The sequence below is a fragment of the Oncorhynchus mykiss genome, chromosome 16 (assembly GCF_057628025.1).
Source record: "Oncorhynchus mykiss isolate SJ-2025 chromosome 16, ASM5762802v1, whole genome shotgun sequence".
Classification (NCBI taxonomy): domain Eukaryota; kingdom Metazoa; phylum Chordata; class Actinopteri; order Salmoniformes; family Salmonidae; genus Oncorhynchus; species Oncorhynchus mykiss.
In genome coordinates this window covers 35158126-35178777 of record NC_143037.1, presented here as the reverse complement: position 1 = coordinate 35178777, position 20652 = coordinate 35158126, and the positions used below count along the sequence as shown (strand labels likewise).

Below are 20652 nucleotides of genomic sequence, written 5' to 3'. Positions count from 1 at the left end.
CAACTTGTTGTGTAATGTTTATGTCCAATGGCCGATGAGCACCGATACGTTTTTTAAAATCTATAATTTGTCTTCGTTATTTCTCTTCATATGACAAGCATTGACGTTTTATAACTAGGGGGCAGTATTTTCATTTTTGGATAAAAATCGTTCCCGTTTTAAACGGGATATTTTGTCATGACAAGATGCTCAACTATGCATATAATTGACAGCTTTGGATAGAAAACACTCTGACATTTCCAAAACTGCAAAGATATTGTCTGTGAGTGCAACAGAACTGATGTTACAGGCGAAACCCAGATAAAAATCCAACCAGGAAGTGCCCCATTTTTTGAAAGCCTTGCATGCCAATGACTCCTTATATGGCTGTGAATGCGCTACGAATGAGCTTACGCTTTCTACGTATTCCCCAAGGTGTCTACAGCACCGTCTTTTTACGCATTTTTGTTGAAGAATAGTTGTAAGGGACCACATTGAGCAAGTGGTCACATGATGTCTCCCGCAGAAAATCTTGCGTAAAGTACACAAGTAGCCATTTTTCCAATCGCTTCTTATGAGAAACCAATTGTCCCGGTGGATATTTTATCGAATAGAGATGTGAAAAACACCTTGAGGATTGATTCTAAACAACGTTTGCCATGTTTCTGTCGATATTATGGAGCTAATTTGGAAAAAAGTTTGGTGTTGTAGTGACTACATTTTCCGGTCAATTTCTCAGCCAAACGTGAAGAACAAACAGAGCTATTTCGCCTACAAAAATACTATTTTTAGAAAAAAGGAACATTTGCTATCTAACTGGGAGTCTCCTGAGTGAAAACATCCGAAGTTCTTCAAAGGTAAATTATTTCATTTGATTGCTTTTCTTATTTTCGTGAAAATGTTGGCTGCTGGTAGCAGAGCCTAGCATAGCATTATGCCATGATAAACTTACACAAATGCTTGTCTAGCGTTGGCTGTAAAGCATATTTTGAAAATCTGAGATGACCGTGTGATTAACAAAAGGCTAAGCTGTGTCTCAATATATTTAATTTGTGATATCCATGAATAGGAACATTTTCTAGGAAGATTTATGTCCTGTGCGTTATGCTAATTAGTTTGAGGCAATGATTACAATCCCGCATGCGGGATGGGTAGTTTAACAAGGATTTGCCAGTAGATTGTTGACTTGATTCATGATGATGACTACTAGCTATGATTTTGAAAGTATAATGTTGACAAAATCAGTCCAATCAAAGCTACTGTACATATAACTTGATTTGACGTCATTTTATCTGTGGCCAATGACCTTGAGCCTTCTTGGATGGGCACTTCTAATGTAACTCTATGGCAGCACCAGAGGCAATAATTTTCACGGTCTACCCTTAGACTTGGCGGTGACGTAAAGTCCCCATGAGTGACAGAAAACTGAGCCAATCACAGAGCAACGTTGCTTATTTTCTGTTGGCTTGCCCCACCACCACAGAAAGCACTGAACTCAGCTGAAACACCTTTCATTTTGTAGCTGACTTACTCAAGAAAACAAAAAAAGAGACCATGTTTGTATGCAGCTTTATTAACTCAATATATATATATTTTGTACATTGTTTGCAAACTGATGTGACGCATATTAATACCAAAATAACTATACAAAAATGTGGGGCTCTGTCCCACCTGCCCTGAATGACAGGTCGCCACTGGTGTGCGCTTGCGCGTTCCTGTAAGTAGAAAAACATGTTTGACTCACCCTACTTGTAGAGAAACGCCAATGCCGCCATCCTCTCTTTCATGTTGACGAAACGGTCTATCACTCTGTCATACAGTACACGCTTTTAATTTTTGTTGTCCTTGACCACCTGGCTAAAATGCTTGCTTGCTAGCCTAACTGTCATTCATGAGCAACGTTAGCTAGTTAACATTAGCCTTCTACATCTAGCTAGGTATTGAATTTCCATCCTCTCAGGCCAGGGGCACAACAATGTACGAATTAATCATTGGATCAGAATCGCTGTTATTATGCTCATTGGCCTGTATGGAGAATTAAGTCAAAAGTCAAAATCCCTATCTCCATCCATGGATAATTTAGGAAAGGGACAATTTTAGCCACCAGAAGAAAAAAAACAATATACAATGAGATGCAACAATTCAAGTTTTTCCTATCAATTATTTATGCTCTTCAAAATCCAAGCTGGCTTCCCTTGACACTTTTTTTTGGTGTGCCAGTTTAAACTCAAAGCAGATCTTTTTATACTTTTTAAAATGATTATCAAGTGAGGCAAAATGCTCGCTGGCTTTCCTTGCCTTCAACGCTACCATACTCGTTTGGACCAGACAGCATCAGATAGATGACGTAGAGACAAAGGGGGCTCTGTTTCAATGCTCAGGAATCTTTCTCCTGAGAAATACATTCAGCTTCTTGCGAATTGAAGGGAAATTATGAAAACAGAAAGATGAAAGCAAAGTTATTTTATCTAAAAATAAAAAATTAGGATGTCTGGCTTCCCTTGGCGTCCATGAATACAAGCCACTGCTTTCAAATCAAGCTAACTAGACATGTTTTTATATGTAATGTTTCGGGGGAGATCTATGGACAGAAAGTTATTTGTCAATTACGCTATTCTTATATTTTTAACGTTGCAATTACATTACTATTTAATAGAGGGGAATCCCAGCTTTCCAACGGTGCATATTTATTTAGGCTCTACAGTGCCGGTGGAAAGGCAACCATTCAATGAATACTTAGTTCGCTATAATTAACTAGCGAGATAACTGCTACAATTACGTTTTGAATTGGTGATCTAGTTAGGTCTGTCATTATTTTCTACCTGCTGCTGAAACGTCGCGCTCCCTCTCCTCGACAGACATACACTGAAGGGCCATACCGAGAATGGCTGATATGTAGTTTATATTTATCATATTTAAAAGTGTGCTTTCATGAACTACATTAAAAACTATTATTTAACTCATGACCTTGCAAACCCTCATTTGACAACTTGGAACAGCGCGTCATGTCATTCAGTCTGGCACATTTTCAATATGCGTAATCTCGAACAACATACTGTCTTTCACAGATTCACATACTAGCGGCAAATACACCGGAACAAAGCGGAATGAGGAAATGAATGACCACTCTCCATTGCTATTCATTCAGCTCTGATCAGATTTTTTTTGCCTCGGTGTGTGAATCTGGACCAGCGATAGGCTACGTTGTGTTTACAGAGGAGCAGGTACTCAATTCCCCCAAAACTAGAAGTGAAGGTACAGCGTTCCGGGCAGCTCCGGCCCAAGTAAATCACTGTTGAATACAAATAGAACTTCATAGATTTGACAAAATAGTTTAACAATTTATCTGACAGCATACTTTAATTGAACAAATGTATAATTCAAAGTCTTTATGTATACATTTGTAATTTATCCAAATCAATTTACAATAACTTACACATTTTTATTTTCTCTCAAATTACATTATATTCAAGTACAATCCAACCAAACTGTAGGTGTAATCAGAATAAATTAATTTAAAAAAGGCACACTCAGTAGTTCCTTACAATCAAAATAACAGATTAAAAAAAGCCCTTAAATTCTATATGAACAAAGATGAAATACATGAGAACAATAAAACAATTCACACTTCACAACAAATCAGATTGGTAGACTCAGTTTATCTAGTAATTTTGGAGTATTTAAAACAACATTAAGCGCATAAATTCACTCAATCATGGTAGATTAATTTGCATAAGAGTCTAGAGCTTGATATCCTTTGTCTACTCTTATGGACTGCCCTCTTCAATTCATACCACAGGTTTTCAATGGGGTCCAGAGACTGCGATGGCCATTGCAATAAAACATTTTTGTGTTCAATTAAACATTTCTTTGTGTAATTTGATGTGTACTTGGGGTTATTGTTTTGCTGGAAGATCCACTTGAGGCCAAGTTTTAGCCTCCTGGCAGAGGAAACCAGGTTTTTGGCTAAAATGTCCTGATACTGGGTAAAGTTCATGATGCCGTTGGCCCTAACCAGTTGAAGCAAAATAGGCCCATAAAAAACACCCACCACCGTATTTTACAGTAGGTATGAGTTTTTTTCTGCTCATCACAGCCTTCTTTTGACACCAAACCCACCACTGGTGTGCGTGACCAAAGAGCTCTATTTTCATGTCATTCAATAAATGTAAATGCCTGGAGTTTGTTAAACGGCATTGGCACTGACTTGGATTGGAACCAGTGCTATGTTCAGATGACATGCAAATAAAGCTCTTTGGCCACACACACCAGTGGTGGGTTTGGTATTGAAAGGAGGATGTGATAAGCAGAAAATAACCCAGTACCTAAAAAGGCTCAGTGCTGTTATCCTCACAAGGGGAGGGTAACGGAGTATTGAAAACGGGTGCCAAAAATTGACCCATCTTTTATATATTTTGTATTACTTATTAAAAAACAAAAAATTCAGAGAAATTGTATTAGTATAAAATATAATTTCAACAACAAAAAATGCAAACACAATATACCATCTTTATGAAGGGTGGCAATCATTTCAGTCATGAGATGTCATGAAAAAAAGGGAAGGGAAAACTCACATATTCCAGAATTCTATATGGTAGAAACAGCACAAAGCAGTGACTAGAACCATATAAATTATATCCCTATTCTAGGATTCTACTTCTATGACTACTACATCTCCTGTAAAGGGACAGGAAAAGATCAGGAAGTAAATATATTTTGGTCACCGTAGCAATGTTTGGTGTTCAGAAGCAGAGGTCTTGAAGAAGTGCATTGAGTGGCAGACTCGAGCAATTCACCAATAAGACTCACTTTTTCCACTAGGAAATTAAGACCCAATGCACACTGCCGGACGGACCTGATAATTTAGCATCAGTTTGATATCAATGGGTCTTTAGACTAAATTGACACTTGCTCGGCACAAGCTGATCCTCAGATTTTTTTAATACTTAATTTTGACTATATTAAGCTTGGCAGAAAATAGACTACAGGGGTATTGGACATTGACCTGTTTAAATAATTAGAAAATCCATCCCCTGTAACAACAACACTGGTGAAAGCTAGATAGTGGAACCCTTTACCAATGCAATCATTTTAGACCATGTTAGACTTCCAAGTAAGAAAGCAAGGATGGATATTAACATTTACCAACAGGACCAATAATGTGAATGATGATGGTATTCATTCAAACCGACAGGTCGCCCTGCCAAAATGAATGGAAGCACTGTAAAGAATGACACTTTCACTTGCCTTGCCAATGAAAGACCTCATCAGGCAATGTGAGCTTTTTTCTCTGAATTCAGCTCCAACATGTCGAAAGTCAAATCAACACGTTGACCATCTCAACACAAATATCATTATCAAATAATGACCCCAATCAGATGACAAGAACAGTAACACACTTTATGGCAATGTAATTCACTGGCTGCTACTCTGCACCTGTGATGTCATGGCTGCTTCCTAAGCTTCCATTTCCTCACTTGGCTTCGTCACCTGGTGAGTTTAAAGGGGAGGGTTATAAACAGGAAGAGCAAATAGGAAATGCAAGACAAATCCATTTGAATTAAATCACTTTTTGATAGCACCTCTTTTGATTTGAACAAAACCTTCCATACATATTGGCCCATTGTAGAAGTGATCAGAGAGTGACCTTTCGGATATGAATACCAAAACATTCAAGAGATAAAGTGGCTCAAAGTTGACTGATTTCACATACCATAAGACATCCATGTCATTATCACTGGAAAAGATAAATGGTTGAGATGTATGTCATTTAAAAACGTACAAATAGGTGGTCAAACTGTTTCATAATTTATTTAAGAAAAATAATAAAAAAATAACAACCTTAAAAGTCAATTATCCAATAATGTGCAAACTCAGATTTTTGTCCTATTTGCATAGGTTGTAGCTTAGAGCCCATTTGACATCTGAGGTCTTTGTGTTGTTTCCGCCATCGGTTGAGACACAACATGCTCTTGAATACTATCTCCTGAATGTTTTGGCATTCAGGTCCAAAAAGTCACTTTCTGACCATTTTTCCATGGGCCAGAATGAATCAGTTGGACGGGCATTTGATTTCCATAGGCTCGCCCACTTTTTCCCAGGACCTCCTGTGTGTGCATGCGCTTGCACACATGTTCGAAATAAGTGTAATAATAAAGACCATACGCAGCTCGGGAGTTTCAAGTTTGAGGAAGCTTACAATTTATCCTACAATTTCTACCGATCTACATGCCAGTAATTAATGTGTGCACATTTTCGTGGAACAGTTTAATTTCCTTATACCTTTGTCTACAGTAGGTATGCACATGTGTGATGCACACTCAGGCATTACACAGGAACAATGTTAACAACAACCCTCTCTCTCTCTCCCCTCCCCCAATCATAAATTGATACAAATCTAAAAAGTTCAAACTCAACTATGGCTAGAGCACTAGCCTCTCTCTACCATATGGACACATCGTTACACTGTGATCCACTGGCGGCTAAATGGGCACTTTCCTACTGATGCATGCATTCTGGAGACGCACCATATCGTCGCCACACCCCTCTCCGCTTCTTCATGATGCAACATTTTAAATTAAATTACAGTGCCTTGCGAAAGTATTCGGCCCCCTTGAACTTTGCGACCTTTTTCCACATTTCAGGCTTCAAACATAAAGATATAAAACTGTATTTTTTTGTGAAGAATCAACAACAAGTGGGACACAGTCATGAAGTGGAACGACATTTATTGGATATTTCAAACTTTTTTAACAAATCAAAAACTGAAAAATTGGGCGTGCAAAATTATTCAGCCCCTTTACTTTCAGTGCAGCAAACTCTCTCCAGAAGTTCAGTGAGGATCTCTGAATGATCCAATGTTGACCTAAATGACTAATGATGATAAATACAATCCATCTGTGTGTAATCAAGTCTCCGTATAAATGCACCTGCACTGTGATAGTCTCAGAGGTCCGTTAAAAGCGCAGAGCATCATGAAGAACAAGGAACACACCAGGCAGGTCCGAGATACTGTTGTGAAGAAGTTTAAAGCCGGATTTGGATACAAAAAGATTTCCCAAGCTTTAAACATCCCAAGGAGCACTGTGCAAGCGATAATATTGAAATGGAAGGATTATCAGACCACTGCAAATCTTCCAAGACCTGGCCGTCCCTCTAAACTTTCAGCTCATACAAGGAGAAGACTGATCAGAGATGCAGCCAAGAGGCCCATGATCACTCTGGATGAACTGCAGAGATCTACAGCTGAGGTGGGAGACTCTGTCCATAGGACAACAATCAGTCGTATATTGCACAAATCTGGCCTTTATGGAAGAGTGGCAAGAAGAAAGCCATTTCTTAAAGATAGCCATAAAAAGTGTAGTTTAAAGTTTGCCACAAGCCACCTGGGAGACACACCAAACATGTGGAAGAAGGTGCTCTGGTCAGATGAAACCAAAATTGAACTTTTTGGCAACAATGCAAAACGTTATGTTTGGCGTAAAAGCAACACAGCTGAACACACCATCCCCACTGTCAAACATGGTGGTGGCAGCATCATGGTTTGGGCCTGCTTTTCTTCAGCAGGGACAGGGAAGATGGTTAAAATTGATGGGAAGATGGATGGAGCCAAATACAGGACCATTCTGGAAGAAAACCTGATGGAGTCTGCAAAAGACCTGAGACTGGGATGGAGATTTGTCTTCCAACAAGACAATGATCCAAAACATAAAGCAAAATCTACAATGGAATGGTTCAAAAATAAACATATCCAGGTGTTAGAATGGCCAAGTCAAAGTCCAGACCTGAATCCAATCGAGAATCTGTGGAAAGAACTGAAAACTGCTGTTCACAAATGCTCTCCATCCAACCTCACTGAGCTCGAGCTGTTTTTCAAGGAGGAATGGGAAAAATTTCAGTCTCTCGATGTGCAAAACTGATAGACATACCCCAAGCGACTTACAGCTGTAATCGCAGCAAAAGGTGGCGCTACAAAGTATTAACTTAAGGGGGCTGAATAATTTTGCACGCCCAATTTTTCAGTTTTTGATTTGTTAAAAAAGTTTGAAATATCCAATATCCACTTCATGATTGTGTCCCGCTTGTTGTTGATTCTTCACAAAAAAATACAGTTTTATATCTTTATGTTTGAAGCCTGAGATGTGGCAAAAGGTCGCAAAGTTCAAGGGGGCCGAATACTTTCGCAAGGCACTGTATATATGTGTGAAGACACATTATCTTCACACATATTTTAGACGCTTTTCACCGACAGCCGCAACTCAATCAACTAGACCTATTGCCATGCACCCTACCCAAATGGATGGCTAAGTCAAGCTCCTTGGTGAATTATTTAAAAAATATATTTTTAGACAGGAATAATTACATAATTTTGGCAAAACATCACTTTACTTTAGGGCAATCCAGCATCCTAACAGTGCCCTATGCACCCGCCAACTTTCCTTTCAAATTTGCAAGAGGCTGAAATCAGAGCTCTGTATATAATGATGAGATGCTCGTATCTCCGCCCTAACAATGGGAGTCTTTGTCCCAAAGTTGGGAAAGCTGGCGACAAGCTTAGGTCTGCATATTATTCCCATAGAAACGCATTGGACAGATTTTGTCAAGAGTGAGCCCTCTCACTTTGCCTCTCTCTCTGCTGAAACTACATCACTGGAGAAAGCATCCAAGCGAGTGAAACAGCGCCCCCCTGTCCCAGTATGTGTAGCCCGTGTATCTGATGCTTTCTGGACCAAAATAGTATGACATGCCATACTCTTTTGGTCCAGAAACCATCAGATACAAGGGCTACACATACTGGGACAGGGGGCTTTAACTGAGATTGATGCGTCTTTCTGTCTGAGCGCGTCTCGGTCAGATAAATGATCAATATTTCAATATTGAATTTGGACGGTTGAGGAGGTATAACGCCCAGCACTGCCATGGGCAAACATATATGCAAAGTTTTGTTTAAATCAAAAAGGATGCTGTCAAAAAGTGATTGAATTCATATTCAGAAGAGGACTGGCCACCCCACATAGCCTGGTTTCTAGGTTTCTTCCTAGGTTTTGGCCTTTCTAGGGAGTTTTTCCTAGCCACCGTGCTTCTACACCTGCATTGCTTGCTGTTTGGGGTTTTAGGCTGAGTTTCTGTACAGTACTTTGAGATATCAGCTGATGTACGAAGGGCTATATAAATAAATTTGATTTGATTTACCCCAATCCCAAATCGACCCAAGCTTGAGCTTCTAACCCCAGGGCAAATGTGATCTAAGAAGATTGGAAAGGTGTAAGAAATATGGCAGAAATTCCACCTGGCCTATCAGAAGACAATGTGGAGCTACTGGAACGGTCATCGAAATCTCTACAAGTGCCTAGGAGCTAGAAGTCGGTTGGGGATAGGATGAGTGCCTATACACACATAGATATGAGTAAACAGCAAGCTTATTGTTATATTGGTTATCAAAGAGAGAACAATTGAATTCCTTAATTTAATCAGTGAATCAAAAGAAAACACCATCCAAAAACTAAAAAAAATACACACAAACCAAAACGATGCCACACGGCGAAAAGGGATTAGTTGGCGGCGCTCAGTCATAGTTAATCAAAGCACAACCACTTACAGTAGAAATGTCCATCCTTCGTAGTGCCCATTATTTCAAACACACATCTAATTTTGCAACAAATACTGTAGATAGATGAGTATCAAGAAGCTTTTGGAAAATTCCCGGATTAGAACCACCTCGTTTAACCCCGTTAGCGTTTTCCAGTTTATGTCTCTCTTTGGCTAAATGCCCGATGGGCATATTTTCTTTCTCATTTTGAAACAAAGTCTAGAATTTCAGACCCCACTATATTTTACAATGACTAGCGTTTTAGGCCTGTAGTCTAAAATGAGACATGTACATTTGATTAGAACACTTGTGTGTCATTGAACGTATTAGGAGTCCTCATTTAAGATGGCGGACCACAAGAAGCTCAACCTTGGGTCGATCTGGGTTCAGTAATTTCTTGCTGAAATTATTATGCCGCGTGTCAAATCGAGGTGGTAGAAATTAGGATAGTACTGAAGCGAACAGAACTGAAAAGATTCAAAACCCACATTCGTACACTTGTTGATTGAGAGAAGACTTGAAGGCACCAGTAAAGGGATTGAACAAAGGGGGACAAAACACATCATTGGCTATACCAGAGGCTTAAGGTTGGGGGGAAACCTTGTTTGCATCCACACGGACAGGAAAAGCAGCTTACATTTGGAAATACGTATAAGGTCAAAGATAATGGATAAAATGACGAGATGCTTGTGTCTCCACTAACAATGGGATTCATTGTCCACAGAGGGAAACGGCAGGCTGTCAAGCTCCCGCCTACTCCCGTCTTTGGATTGGTGGATACATCTTATTTTATTTTTTTAACACCCGCAATAACACCGGCTAAATATGTGTATGTGACCGATAAAATTTGATTTCGATTTGATGAGGTGTGTTGACGTCAACCGCTTTTATTCAATGGAGAGTGAGATTCTATGCTTGCCTCGAATTTCAACCGGGACAACTCCGATTTAAAGTGTATTTTCTCAAAAAGTCACGTTATCACATTGATATCAGTACACTTGTAACAACCTAAGCATTACGAAACCTTATTAGATAAAATAAGATTCACACATGAATTTTAACTAGACTAAATTTGACACTGATTAGCCCTCATACAAAAACTCCACTTGATTAATAAATAATGATCTGCTTGACGTGGACAGATTTTGGGTGGAGTAAACCCACTCACGTCGCCTCATCCTCTCTGATAAGGTACAACAAAAGGAGGTTGCTTGCACTGTTTCTGAAATCGATGGACTAAAACAACTTGCGTCAGGAAACAAGTAAGACTATATTATTGATGCATTAGTGCGTGTTAGGGTTGTCACAACACCAGTATCCCGACACTACGATACCAGATCCATGGCAAAAAAGAAAACATGAAAAATATGAAACTATGGTCTTGAAAAACCTACTTATTTTGTGTTTTTTCAACATTAGGACAGTTATTCTGGAGAAATTAAGTCCGCTTCATGTTTTGTTTTTTCCTTAACACGATACTAGTATTATGACAACGCTAGTGCATATAGTTAAATGTTCAGTAATAGAACTGGGATTTTGTGGTCCGACATCTTAAATGAGGACTCCTTATACTGCTGTGATCAATGACATAGACGTTTTCTAATCAAATGTACATATCTCATATATAGGCTTAAATTAAAAGGCTAGTCATTGCAAAATATAGTGGGGTCCGAAATTGTTGACATCCTTGATGTAGATGAGCAATAATGACTGTATAAAATAAATAATTCAAATACTGAGTTATATTGGGGGGATTATATTATACGAATGCAACTTCTCTTACTCTGAGCAAATGTTTAACAAGTACAATTTTTTTTCGTTTCAAAGAGGTAGGGGTCAAAATGACACCCCTAATTATTCATAGAATTTTTTATTTGTAAAATATTTTTTACCTTTATTTAAGGTAACTAGGCAAGTCAGTTAAGAACAAATTCTTATTTTCAATGACGGCCTAGGAACAGAGCGACAGATTTGTACCTTGTCAGCTCGGGGATTTGAACATGAAACCTTTCGTTTACTAGTCCAAAGCTCTAACCACTAGGCTACCCTGCCGCCCCAAATAATAAATAAGTAGTCAAAAGTTTAGTATTTGGTCCCATATTCCTAGCACGCAATGATTACATCAAGCTTGTGACTCTACAAACTTGTTGGATGCATTTGCAGTTCGTTTTGGTTGCGTTTCAGATTGTTTTCAACAGAAATGAATAATAAATTATGTATTGTGTCATTTTGGAGTCACTTTTATTGTAAATAAGAATATGTTTCTAAACACTTCTACATTAATGTGGATGCTACCATGATTACGGATACTCCTGAATTAATCGTGAATAATGTTGAGTGAGAAAGTTAGAGGGTTAAAGATCATGCCCCAAACACGCTAACCTCCAGTTATTGGTGAGAGGTTAGCATGTCTTGGGGGTATGATCTTTGACCCTCTGTAACTTCATTATTCAATCAGGATTATCCGTAATCATCCACATTAATGTAGAAGTGTTCAGAAACATTATATTCTTATTTATAATAGTGACTCCAAAATGACACAATACATTATTTACCATTCATATTCTATTGGGCACAAAATAATCTGCAACACAACCAAAAAACAAACTTCAAATGCATCCAACAAGTTTGTAGATTCACAAGCTTGATGTAGTCATTGCGTGCTCGGAATATGGGACCAAATTCGAAACTTTTGACTACTTTATTTATAAGAATCTTTAGGGAAGTCAATAATTTTGCACTCATTTTGAGAGACTTGTGAAACAAAATCTCAGAGCAACTGTATTAATATAAAAATAATACAACCTCCCAAAGCTCCGTATTGGGAGTTATTTATTTTATACAGTGATTATTCCTTTAACGAGGGTTATCTTTAACAAGGGTGTCAATAATTTCAGACCCCACTAAATATTGTGCTTTACTTTCCAATTAGATAATTTGTCGTCAAATGACTTCTCAAAAATATTGCTTTCATCCATAGAAAAGACAACACACCAAATAATTTCTGGTTTGTACAGAGGAGAGCAGGAAAATGGGCGAGGGGGTGCACAGCAATTATGCAAATCCACTCCAAAGACAAAATCCCACACACACATCCAAACTATATCTCTGCTAAGACAGACAGATAGACACCCGAAAAGGCATTGAAGAAAAAGGGAATTCTCGCCACCACACAGAAAAAACAAATCGAGAAGAGAACAACTGACAGTTTAGTTGTTAATCAGTTCAAATCAGTTTGCTGTGGATAGCTTTTTGTTCATCAGTTCAAAGTAGTTGTGTTTGTGTTTTTATACCTTGCTCCTGAAGAGGGGCTTGGCGCCGGGGCCACAGTACTCATTGTAGATGAGCTTGAAGAGAAAGAGGTGGAAGAGGGTGATGAGCGAAGCCACGCTGAACCAGAAGAGGAAGGGCAGGCCCGGGTACTGCTTGGCCATGTGCTCCTCGTGTGCCAGGATGGCCTTGAGGTGCAGCGTGTGCCGCAGGTCCTGCAGGTGGCGAAGGTCCGTGGAGATGTAGAGCAGCGGCGTGATGGGCTGCGTCACCATCACAGGGAACACGTGGCCCTTGGCCTCCACCAGCGACGACGTCAGCTCCACCGGCTCGTTGAGGCAGCCCGCCTCGCAGGCGTACAGTGCCACGGGCTTCTCCTGGGGCTTGACTGACACGTGCAGAAATGGTTTGCCCTCGGAGTCCAGCAGCACAGCCAGGTTGATCAGGTCCTGGTTGTAGTGGATTCCCCGCAGCGCGTAGCTGTTGTGCAGCACGTCCGGGTCTGCCTGGAACTGAAGGTGGTTTTCGTTGAATGAGAGGCCTCCGAAGCTGAGCACGGCACCCTGCATAACGCCGTGGGCGCCCGCCGCCACCAGCACCTTGCAGCCCCTCTTCTGCAGGGTGAGGGTCCACAGGTTGACCAGCTGCAGGACTTGGGCCACGCTGCTGACCCGCTCCGGCCACAGGTTCTCAGCGTGCATTGTGGCATGCCCGCTGAAGCAGTGGTCGGCGTAGTTGAGGCTGGACTCCAGACGGGCGCGCTCCTCAGTGCCAAGACGGCGGTCCAGCAGGGGAGCCGGTGAGGCCGAGAGGACGTAGTAGAGCGTGGTGTTGACTGTGGCGCTGGATGGCGTGTGTGCGTCGGTGATCTTACGCATCTCCACCCCTGCAGGACAGATACACACACAGCAGATGTGGGAACAGAATATGTCAACATAGTAGAGCTGGGATGATCAACTGAAAAGTACCGACGTTCCAGAACATCTCACGGAATTGCGGGGACTGTGAAGGGGATACACACACAGAAACAAACACACACACAGACACACACAATTGTTGTAGTTGTAATATTTTTTGTTGTATTATTTGTATTTTGTATATCGTTGTATTTCAAATGTGTGGCTGTCCTTATCTATCAGTGTTTAATTACGTGTCATGTTTGGTGTTTTCTTTTTTTTGCACAACCCCCATCTACAGTGGAGAAGGTGGAAAGCTTCAAGTTCCTTGGCGTACACGTCACTGACAAACTGAAATCGACTGAAGAAGGCGCAACAGAGACTCTTCAACCTCAGGAGGCTAAAGAAATTTGGCTTGTCACCTAAAACCCTCACAAACTTTTACAGATTCACAATTGAATGCATCCTGTCGTGCTGTACCACCTGCAACGGCAACTGCTCCGCCTGCAACCGCAAGGCTTTCCAGAGGGTGATGCGGTCTGCCCAACACATTACCGGGGGCAAACTACCCACCCTCCAGGACACCTACAGCACCCGATGTCACAGGAAGGCCAAAAAGATCATCAAGGACATCAACCACCCGAGCCGCTGCCTGTTCACCACGCTATCATCCAGAAGGTGAGGTCAGTACAGGTGCATCAAAGCTGGGACTGAGAGACTGAAAAACAGCTTCTATCTCAAGGCCATCAGACTGTTAAACAGCAATCACGACCACTTTGGAGGCTGCTGCCTATAGGCATAGACTAGAAATCACTGGCCCCTTTCAGGAATGGAACACTAGTCACTAACAATGTTTATATATCTGGCATTACTCATATGTATGTACTGTTTTCTATACTATTCTACGGTATCTCATTCACTTAATAATGTTTACATTTCTGGCATTACTCATCTCATATGTATGTACTGTTTAGGACACCAATAAAATGTTATTTGATGCGCCCGATGAGCAGAGCAAAGTAGCCTAGGTCTAGCGCTGGAAAGTTTTTGTAGGACATCAGTCTAGACTTCCTGATATAGTCGGGATGTGGATTCGATACGAATCATCTAGATAAAATGGGCTCCGTTCCGACACAGGAACAATATGTTTTAGTTTAAACGATTCCGTTTGATTAGCGAACGAATCGGTGCAATTCGGTTCGATGCACTACCATTTGTTGCATAAACATATTAATGTTCCATTATAAATTCAAATCTGCTGATGGAGCTCATGGCCTCTCTGTGCTGACGTGTGTACGTGTTTGTGCGTGGGTATAAATAATGTATGTACTATGTAGGCCGCTTAAGGGAGACAAGGTATCTACCACCCCACTAACACTATCAGATTGTAGCCTATGGTTTTTGTCCCCGCACTTTGGTTCTGAAATCACCATCACCTACGAATTAACTTGCAATTTTGCAGATTAAGTGTTAGCTAGTAATGTATCAATATTTGTTTACAAATTAGCTATGACATAGGCAATGAATATATAGCACAACTTTGGATTTCACCACCCCAACTCAAAATCGAATGGTTTTGAACGTTTGGATGTTTTTACAGATTGATCTTCTCTTCGGCCAAGCAGTGCACCTTGCAAAAGTGACTTTTGTCCTTGCTATGACATTTTAAACTTGTACTTGTAACCTGTACATCTAAAAATGAACATATATTATTTCAAGCAAAACTACCAAAGCTATTGCTGGTGGAGAATCTAAATATATTGTAAGCCCCATTCAGCAGGTATAGCCAGATGAGAGTTGTCTCCGGTAGCTTACTTTTATTTTGCTGTTAGATTCTAGCTTGAAATGTACTTATTCATGTCACCATTCTCAAACTCATTAATACATTTACATGTGTAAGGAATGTACACTACCGGTCAAAAGTTTTAGAATACCTACTCATTCAAGGGTTTTTCTATATTGTAGAATAATAGTGAAGACATCAAAACTATGAAATAATGCATATGGAATCATGTAGTAACCAAAAAAAGTGTTAAACAAATCAAAATACATTTTATATTTGAGATTCTTCAAATAGCCACCCTTTGCACACTCTGGGCATTATCTCAACCAGCTTCATGAGGTAGTCACATGGAATGCATTTCATTTAATAGCCGTGCCATGTTAAAAGTTAATTTGTGGAATTTCTTTCCTTCATAATGCATTTGAGCCAATCAGTTGTGTTGTGACAAGGTAGTGGGGTAGTGATAAGGTACAGAAGATAGCCCTATTTGGTAAAAGACCACGTCCATAGTATGGCAAGAACAGCTCAAATAAGCAAAGAGAAACGACAGTCCATCATTACTTTAAGACATAAAGGTCAGTCAATACGGTTTTTGCAGTCACAAAAACCATCAAGGACTATGATGAAACTGGCTCTCATGAGGACCGCCACAGGAATGGAAGACCCAGAGTTACCTCTGCTGCAGAGGATAAGTTCATTACAGAGTTACCAGCCTCAGAAATTGCAGCCAAATAAATTCTTCACAGAGTTCAAGTAACAAACACATCTCAACATAAACTGTTCAGAGGAGACTGTGTGAATCAGGCCTTCATGGTCAAATTGCTGCAAAGAAACTGCTACTGGACACCAATAAGAAGAAGAGACTTGCTTGGGCCAAGAAACACAAGCAATGGACATTTAGAAAATGTGAGATTTTCTGTCTTTTTCAAACACGCATTGCAGAGCTGGCTACAATTTCATCCCCCTGAAAAGATAGAACAAATATTACCACAAATATTATGGCTGAACTCAAATTGATAAAATACCTGTATTTATGGGAAAGATGTTTGAAATTATTAAATTATATTGTAAATTGTAATGGTAAAGTTATGTCCTTCATGGAGTTATCAGAATTGTACGGGAAGGTCTGCTCAATCCAAGAGTACAACCAATTGATTACAACATTGCCCCAAAAATGGAGGAGGCGGGTGGCAGCGGGAGGAGGTGGGGAACTGGTCTGTCTGCCCAATATAAAGAATCAAAACTGGCGGAGGAATAAAAATAACATAATTAGGAAAGTTTCATTTGAGGACCAGGATGTTGACAACTGTGCCATACAGATTTTAAAATAGTTGGGAAGAGATTTTTGATGTACCGATTCCATGGTATGATTTGATATATGAAACAACGCAAGATTTAAAGACTTGCTTTTCAGCTAAAATTATTATATAGAATTCTTGCCACCAACAAAATGTTGAATATTTGGGGCATAAAATCATCGAAGTTCTGCAGATTTTGTTGTGAGGATACAGAATCAAGCATTTATTTTGGTATTGCCCTCAGGTAGCCTGTTTCTGGTCTCAGGTTCAGGAATGGCTGAAAATGCATAGCATTGATTTAAAATTGACCCTAGAAATAGTACTGTTAGGAGATCTGGAGAGACCGGGTCAGTCAATTACTAATACTCTTAGTAAAAGTATTTATCTTCAACACGCAATCTGTAGATTCTATTCGATTAGATAGATTGAAATTGTACGTTAAACATCATAGCATAGTTGAAAGATATGTGTTGCATAGAAACCGAAGTGGATGGCCAGCAGAGATAGATGGGATGGGCTGAGGGTTGGTATGTGGAATTGGAGACAAGTGGGAGTGGAGGTGCTGTGTGTGAGAGAGAATGATGGTCAAAGGGAAAAAAATATAAGATAAAGATAAAGGGAAAAAAAAGCTAAATAAAACAAAGTACATTTGAATGACACTAAGTGGCAGTGTTTTTACAACTAATGCCGGTTTGAGGCTGATGCCGTGCAGGTGTTTGTACACATGATTATACACACACTCTCATTCAAATAAACACATACAAGAACACACACATACATGTAATAGTGCCAGACATGCACACAAACATATACAGTTGGCATTGCTGTTATGATTTCAGTTGTCCTTCATGTCCTTTGTTTAAAATGTATTATTTTGTTTAATTTTTTTTTGCATTGTTGTTTGCTGTTTTCTTCTGTCTTTTCCTTTTTTCTCTTTAGTTCCTTATCTTGGTTGTTGGTGCATTGGGGGGTTCTTGGGGGTGGGGAATGGAATTAATTGTATTGGGGGGCCGTGCATTATCATGCTGAAACATGAGTTGATGGCGGCAGATGAATGGCACAACAATGGGCCTCAGGATCTCGTCACGGTATCTCTGTGCATTCAAATTGCCATCGATAAAATGCAATTCTGTTCATTTTCCGTAGCTCATGCCTGCCCATACCATAACCCCACCGCCACCATAGGGGTACTCTGTTCACAACGTTGACATAAGCTAACCACTCGCCCACATGCCGCCATACACGTGGTCTGCGGTTGTGAGGCCGGTTGGACAAATTCTCTAAAATGACGCTGGAGGCAACAGCTCGGGTGGACATTCCTGCAGTCAGCATGCCAATAGCACGCTCCCTCAAAACTTGAGACATAAGTGGCATTATGTTGTGTGACAAAACTGCACATTTTAGAGTGGCCTTTAATTGTCCCCAGCACAAGGTGCATCTTTGTAATGATCATGCTGTTTAATCAGCTTCTTGATGTGCCACATTTGTCAGGTCGATGGAATATCTTGGCAAATGAGAAATGCTCACAAATTATTTTATTTTAGAGAAATAAGCTTTTTGTGCGTATGGAAGATTTATGAGATCTTTTATTTCAGTCCATAAAACATGGGATCAACACTTGTATCGCATCGCAAATTTTTTCTTCTTTGATTTACCACGATATGGAATTTTGTCTATATCTCCCAGCTCTATTGTAATTTGATCTAGAACTACATCATTCATTAGCCTAGTCATTCATCATAATCAGGTAGCATGCAAATACCATCCAATAATTGTTTCATCCTGTAGTCTATGAGAAAGCATGTGAGAGTTATCTAAATACCACAACATCATTCTGCACTGCAATGCAAAAGGCATGGCATCTCAGCCTCGACTTTGTATTCACTCACCAGAGATGAAGAGGTCCATCCAGGCCTGTTGGTGGTCCTGGACCAGATCTTCTACGTTGGCCCTCAGCAGCTCTCCCAGTTCTTTCTTGGCTCCGTATCGGAGCCTGGTGAAGGTCTCCTCCAGCTTGGCCGACTCGATGGGCTCTGACATCCACACCACCGACAACACATTCTCGGAAAACTCTGACTTGGCAGCCGCCTGGATGCGGCTGCCCAGCTTATTGGTGGCCACCACCACCAGCACTATCTGGTTCTTCTCCGGCAGAACCACGCGGCCCGATGACAGCACAACCTCCTTGTCCTCCACCTTCTCTACACTGGCTGAGAACTTGCTCCCGAATGAGGGCATTTCGGTGGACACCTCCAGGGTGGCGGCCCGCTCAGAGGGGTTGTTGATGTGGATCCTCTGGAGGAAGACATTGGGCCGGCTGCGGTGGGCGATGAACTCTTCTCGGATGGTGAGGCAGTCACGGGCTGATCCGGAGCTGCCGGCTCCCCCTGGGAGGACGCAGCGGACGGACAGGACAGCCCCTTTGCGGAACCAGAGCATGGTGGCCCTCGCCTTGGCCCGCATCCCCGGGACGTGGATGCCCACTATGGGTGAGTACTCAGTCTGGTAAACTGGGGCCGAGCCGGGCTGGGAGGATGAGGCCACCCACAGTCTGTTGGAGTCAATGTCCACCAGGAAATGGCCGTTACCTGAGACGAAAGGCGTGACCGCTTTCTCCTGGGGAGTAGTGTAGATTCCCTCGCCCCGGTCCACCAGTGACTTCCACCTGTGGATCTCAGTCTGGAGGCATTGTCCAGCTGGCCCACCCGACTGGCCTAAGCCACTGAACAACCTCAAAGCGCCGTCTGAGCTAAGGTACCAGTAGAAGATTAGGAAAAACAGCAGTCCAATGAGCATTCTTCTAGCCCAGCTGCTTGACAGCAGACCTGGTAGGCCCTTTAGTCTTTGCTGGAGCCACATTGTATTTATGCTTTAGAGTCACTATAACTCAAGTTTGCAATTTGAGTAGTTAGCAATAGTACCTAATTACCAGTATAACAAAAAAAACAGGACCGTCAAAGGTGGTTCTCCATTCTCTCTAACCAATATCAACGTTAGATCAGGAGATGACTGCTTAAGTTTTGAGTTATTAGTGTAGGAAGTCTTTCCTGTTGACAACTATAGTAGCTAGCAATGCACACGGTAGTTAAGCTAACTTTACCTAGCTAGATAACGTTAACTAGCGATGCTAATAACCTGGTACTCAAATATTATATAGCTACTGTATGTTGCTATCCAAATAACAGCACCTTAGCTAAAATGTCCATGTCAAATCTTGATTGCTGTCAAACCTAACCAGTTAGCATGCTAACAAGCTAACCAAAACAAGTTAAGTGAGCTAACGTACCTAGCAAGCTAGCTAAGTTATGGCGGTTGCAAACTAGCATTGCGCTGCTAGTTAGGCGACACTTTGCATTTGTTTCTCACATCGTGGCAATAAATCCATTGAGTGCAATTGTTGCTCATTTGTCGCTTATGTCTAGCAGTTGGGATTTCATTCCTTTTTGAGCTGGAATACTTTTCAAGCAACTCACCAATCTATCGTTGACACTTCTGCATGGGTTTACTGAAATTACCGCAAATCACGTTGGATGATAGCACCGGAAGTGTCGGAATTAGTTGGGAATTTTTACGACACTGTGTTTTTTATTAGCTAGAAAGTTTGTGACTGAACTGATGGAAAAGTGAGAGAGAAGAGGTCTAAGAGATTGAGGGACGAAGAGGGTGAGCTTGAGTCGGATAGAAATTGTGGGGAAAAAGGGAGATGGTTTGTCAAAGAAGAATGGTAGACAGGGGAAGAAATGGAAGTGAATGAGGGTGAAGTATCGGAGGTGGTAGATGTGGTAAAGTTATCGGAGACCGTGGTATGCACCGAGGATCAGGATGAAGAAGAGTATG

General features: G+C 40.9%; 1 protein-coding gene across 1 annotated transcript; it reads right to left on the bottom strand.

The window, feature by feature from the left end:
* Positions 1 to 3320: 3320 nt before the first annotated feature.
* On the bottom strand, positions 3321 to 20362 carry kiaa2013 (KIAA2013 ortholog). Its single transcript, XM_021565632.3, has 3 exons — positions 18705 to 20362; positions 12862 to 13724; positions 3321 to 5469 (listed from the first exon to the last, which is right to left on the bottom strand). Exons 1-3 carry the CDS (start codon positions 19672 to 19674, stop codon positions 5437 to 5439), a joined length of 1866 nt encoding a protein of 621 aa, XP_021421307.1. The 5' UTR covers positions 19675 to 20362; the 3' UTR covers positions 3321 to 5436.
* Positions 20363 to 20652: the final 290 nt, after the last annotated feature.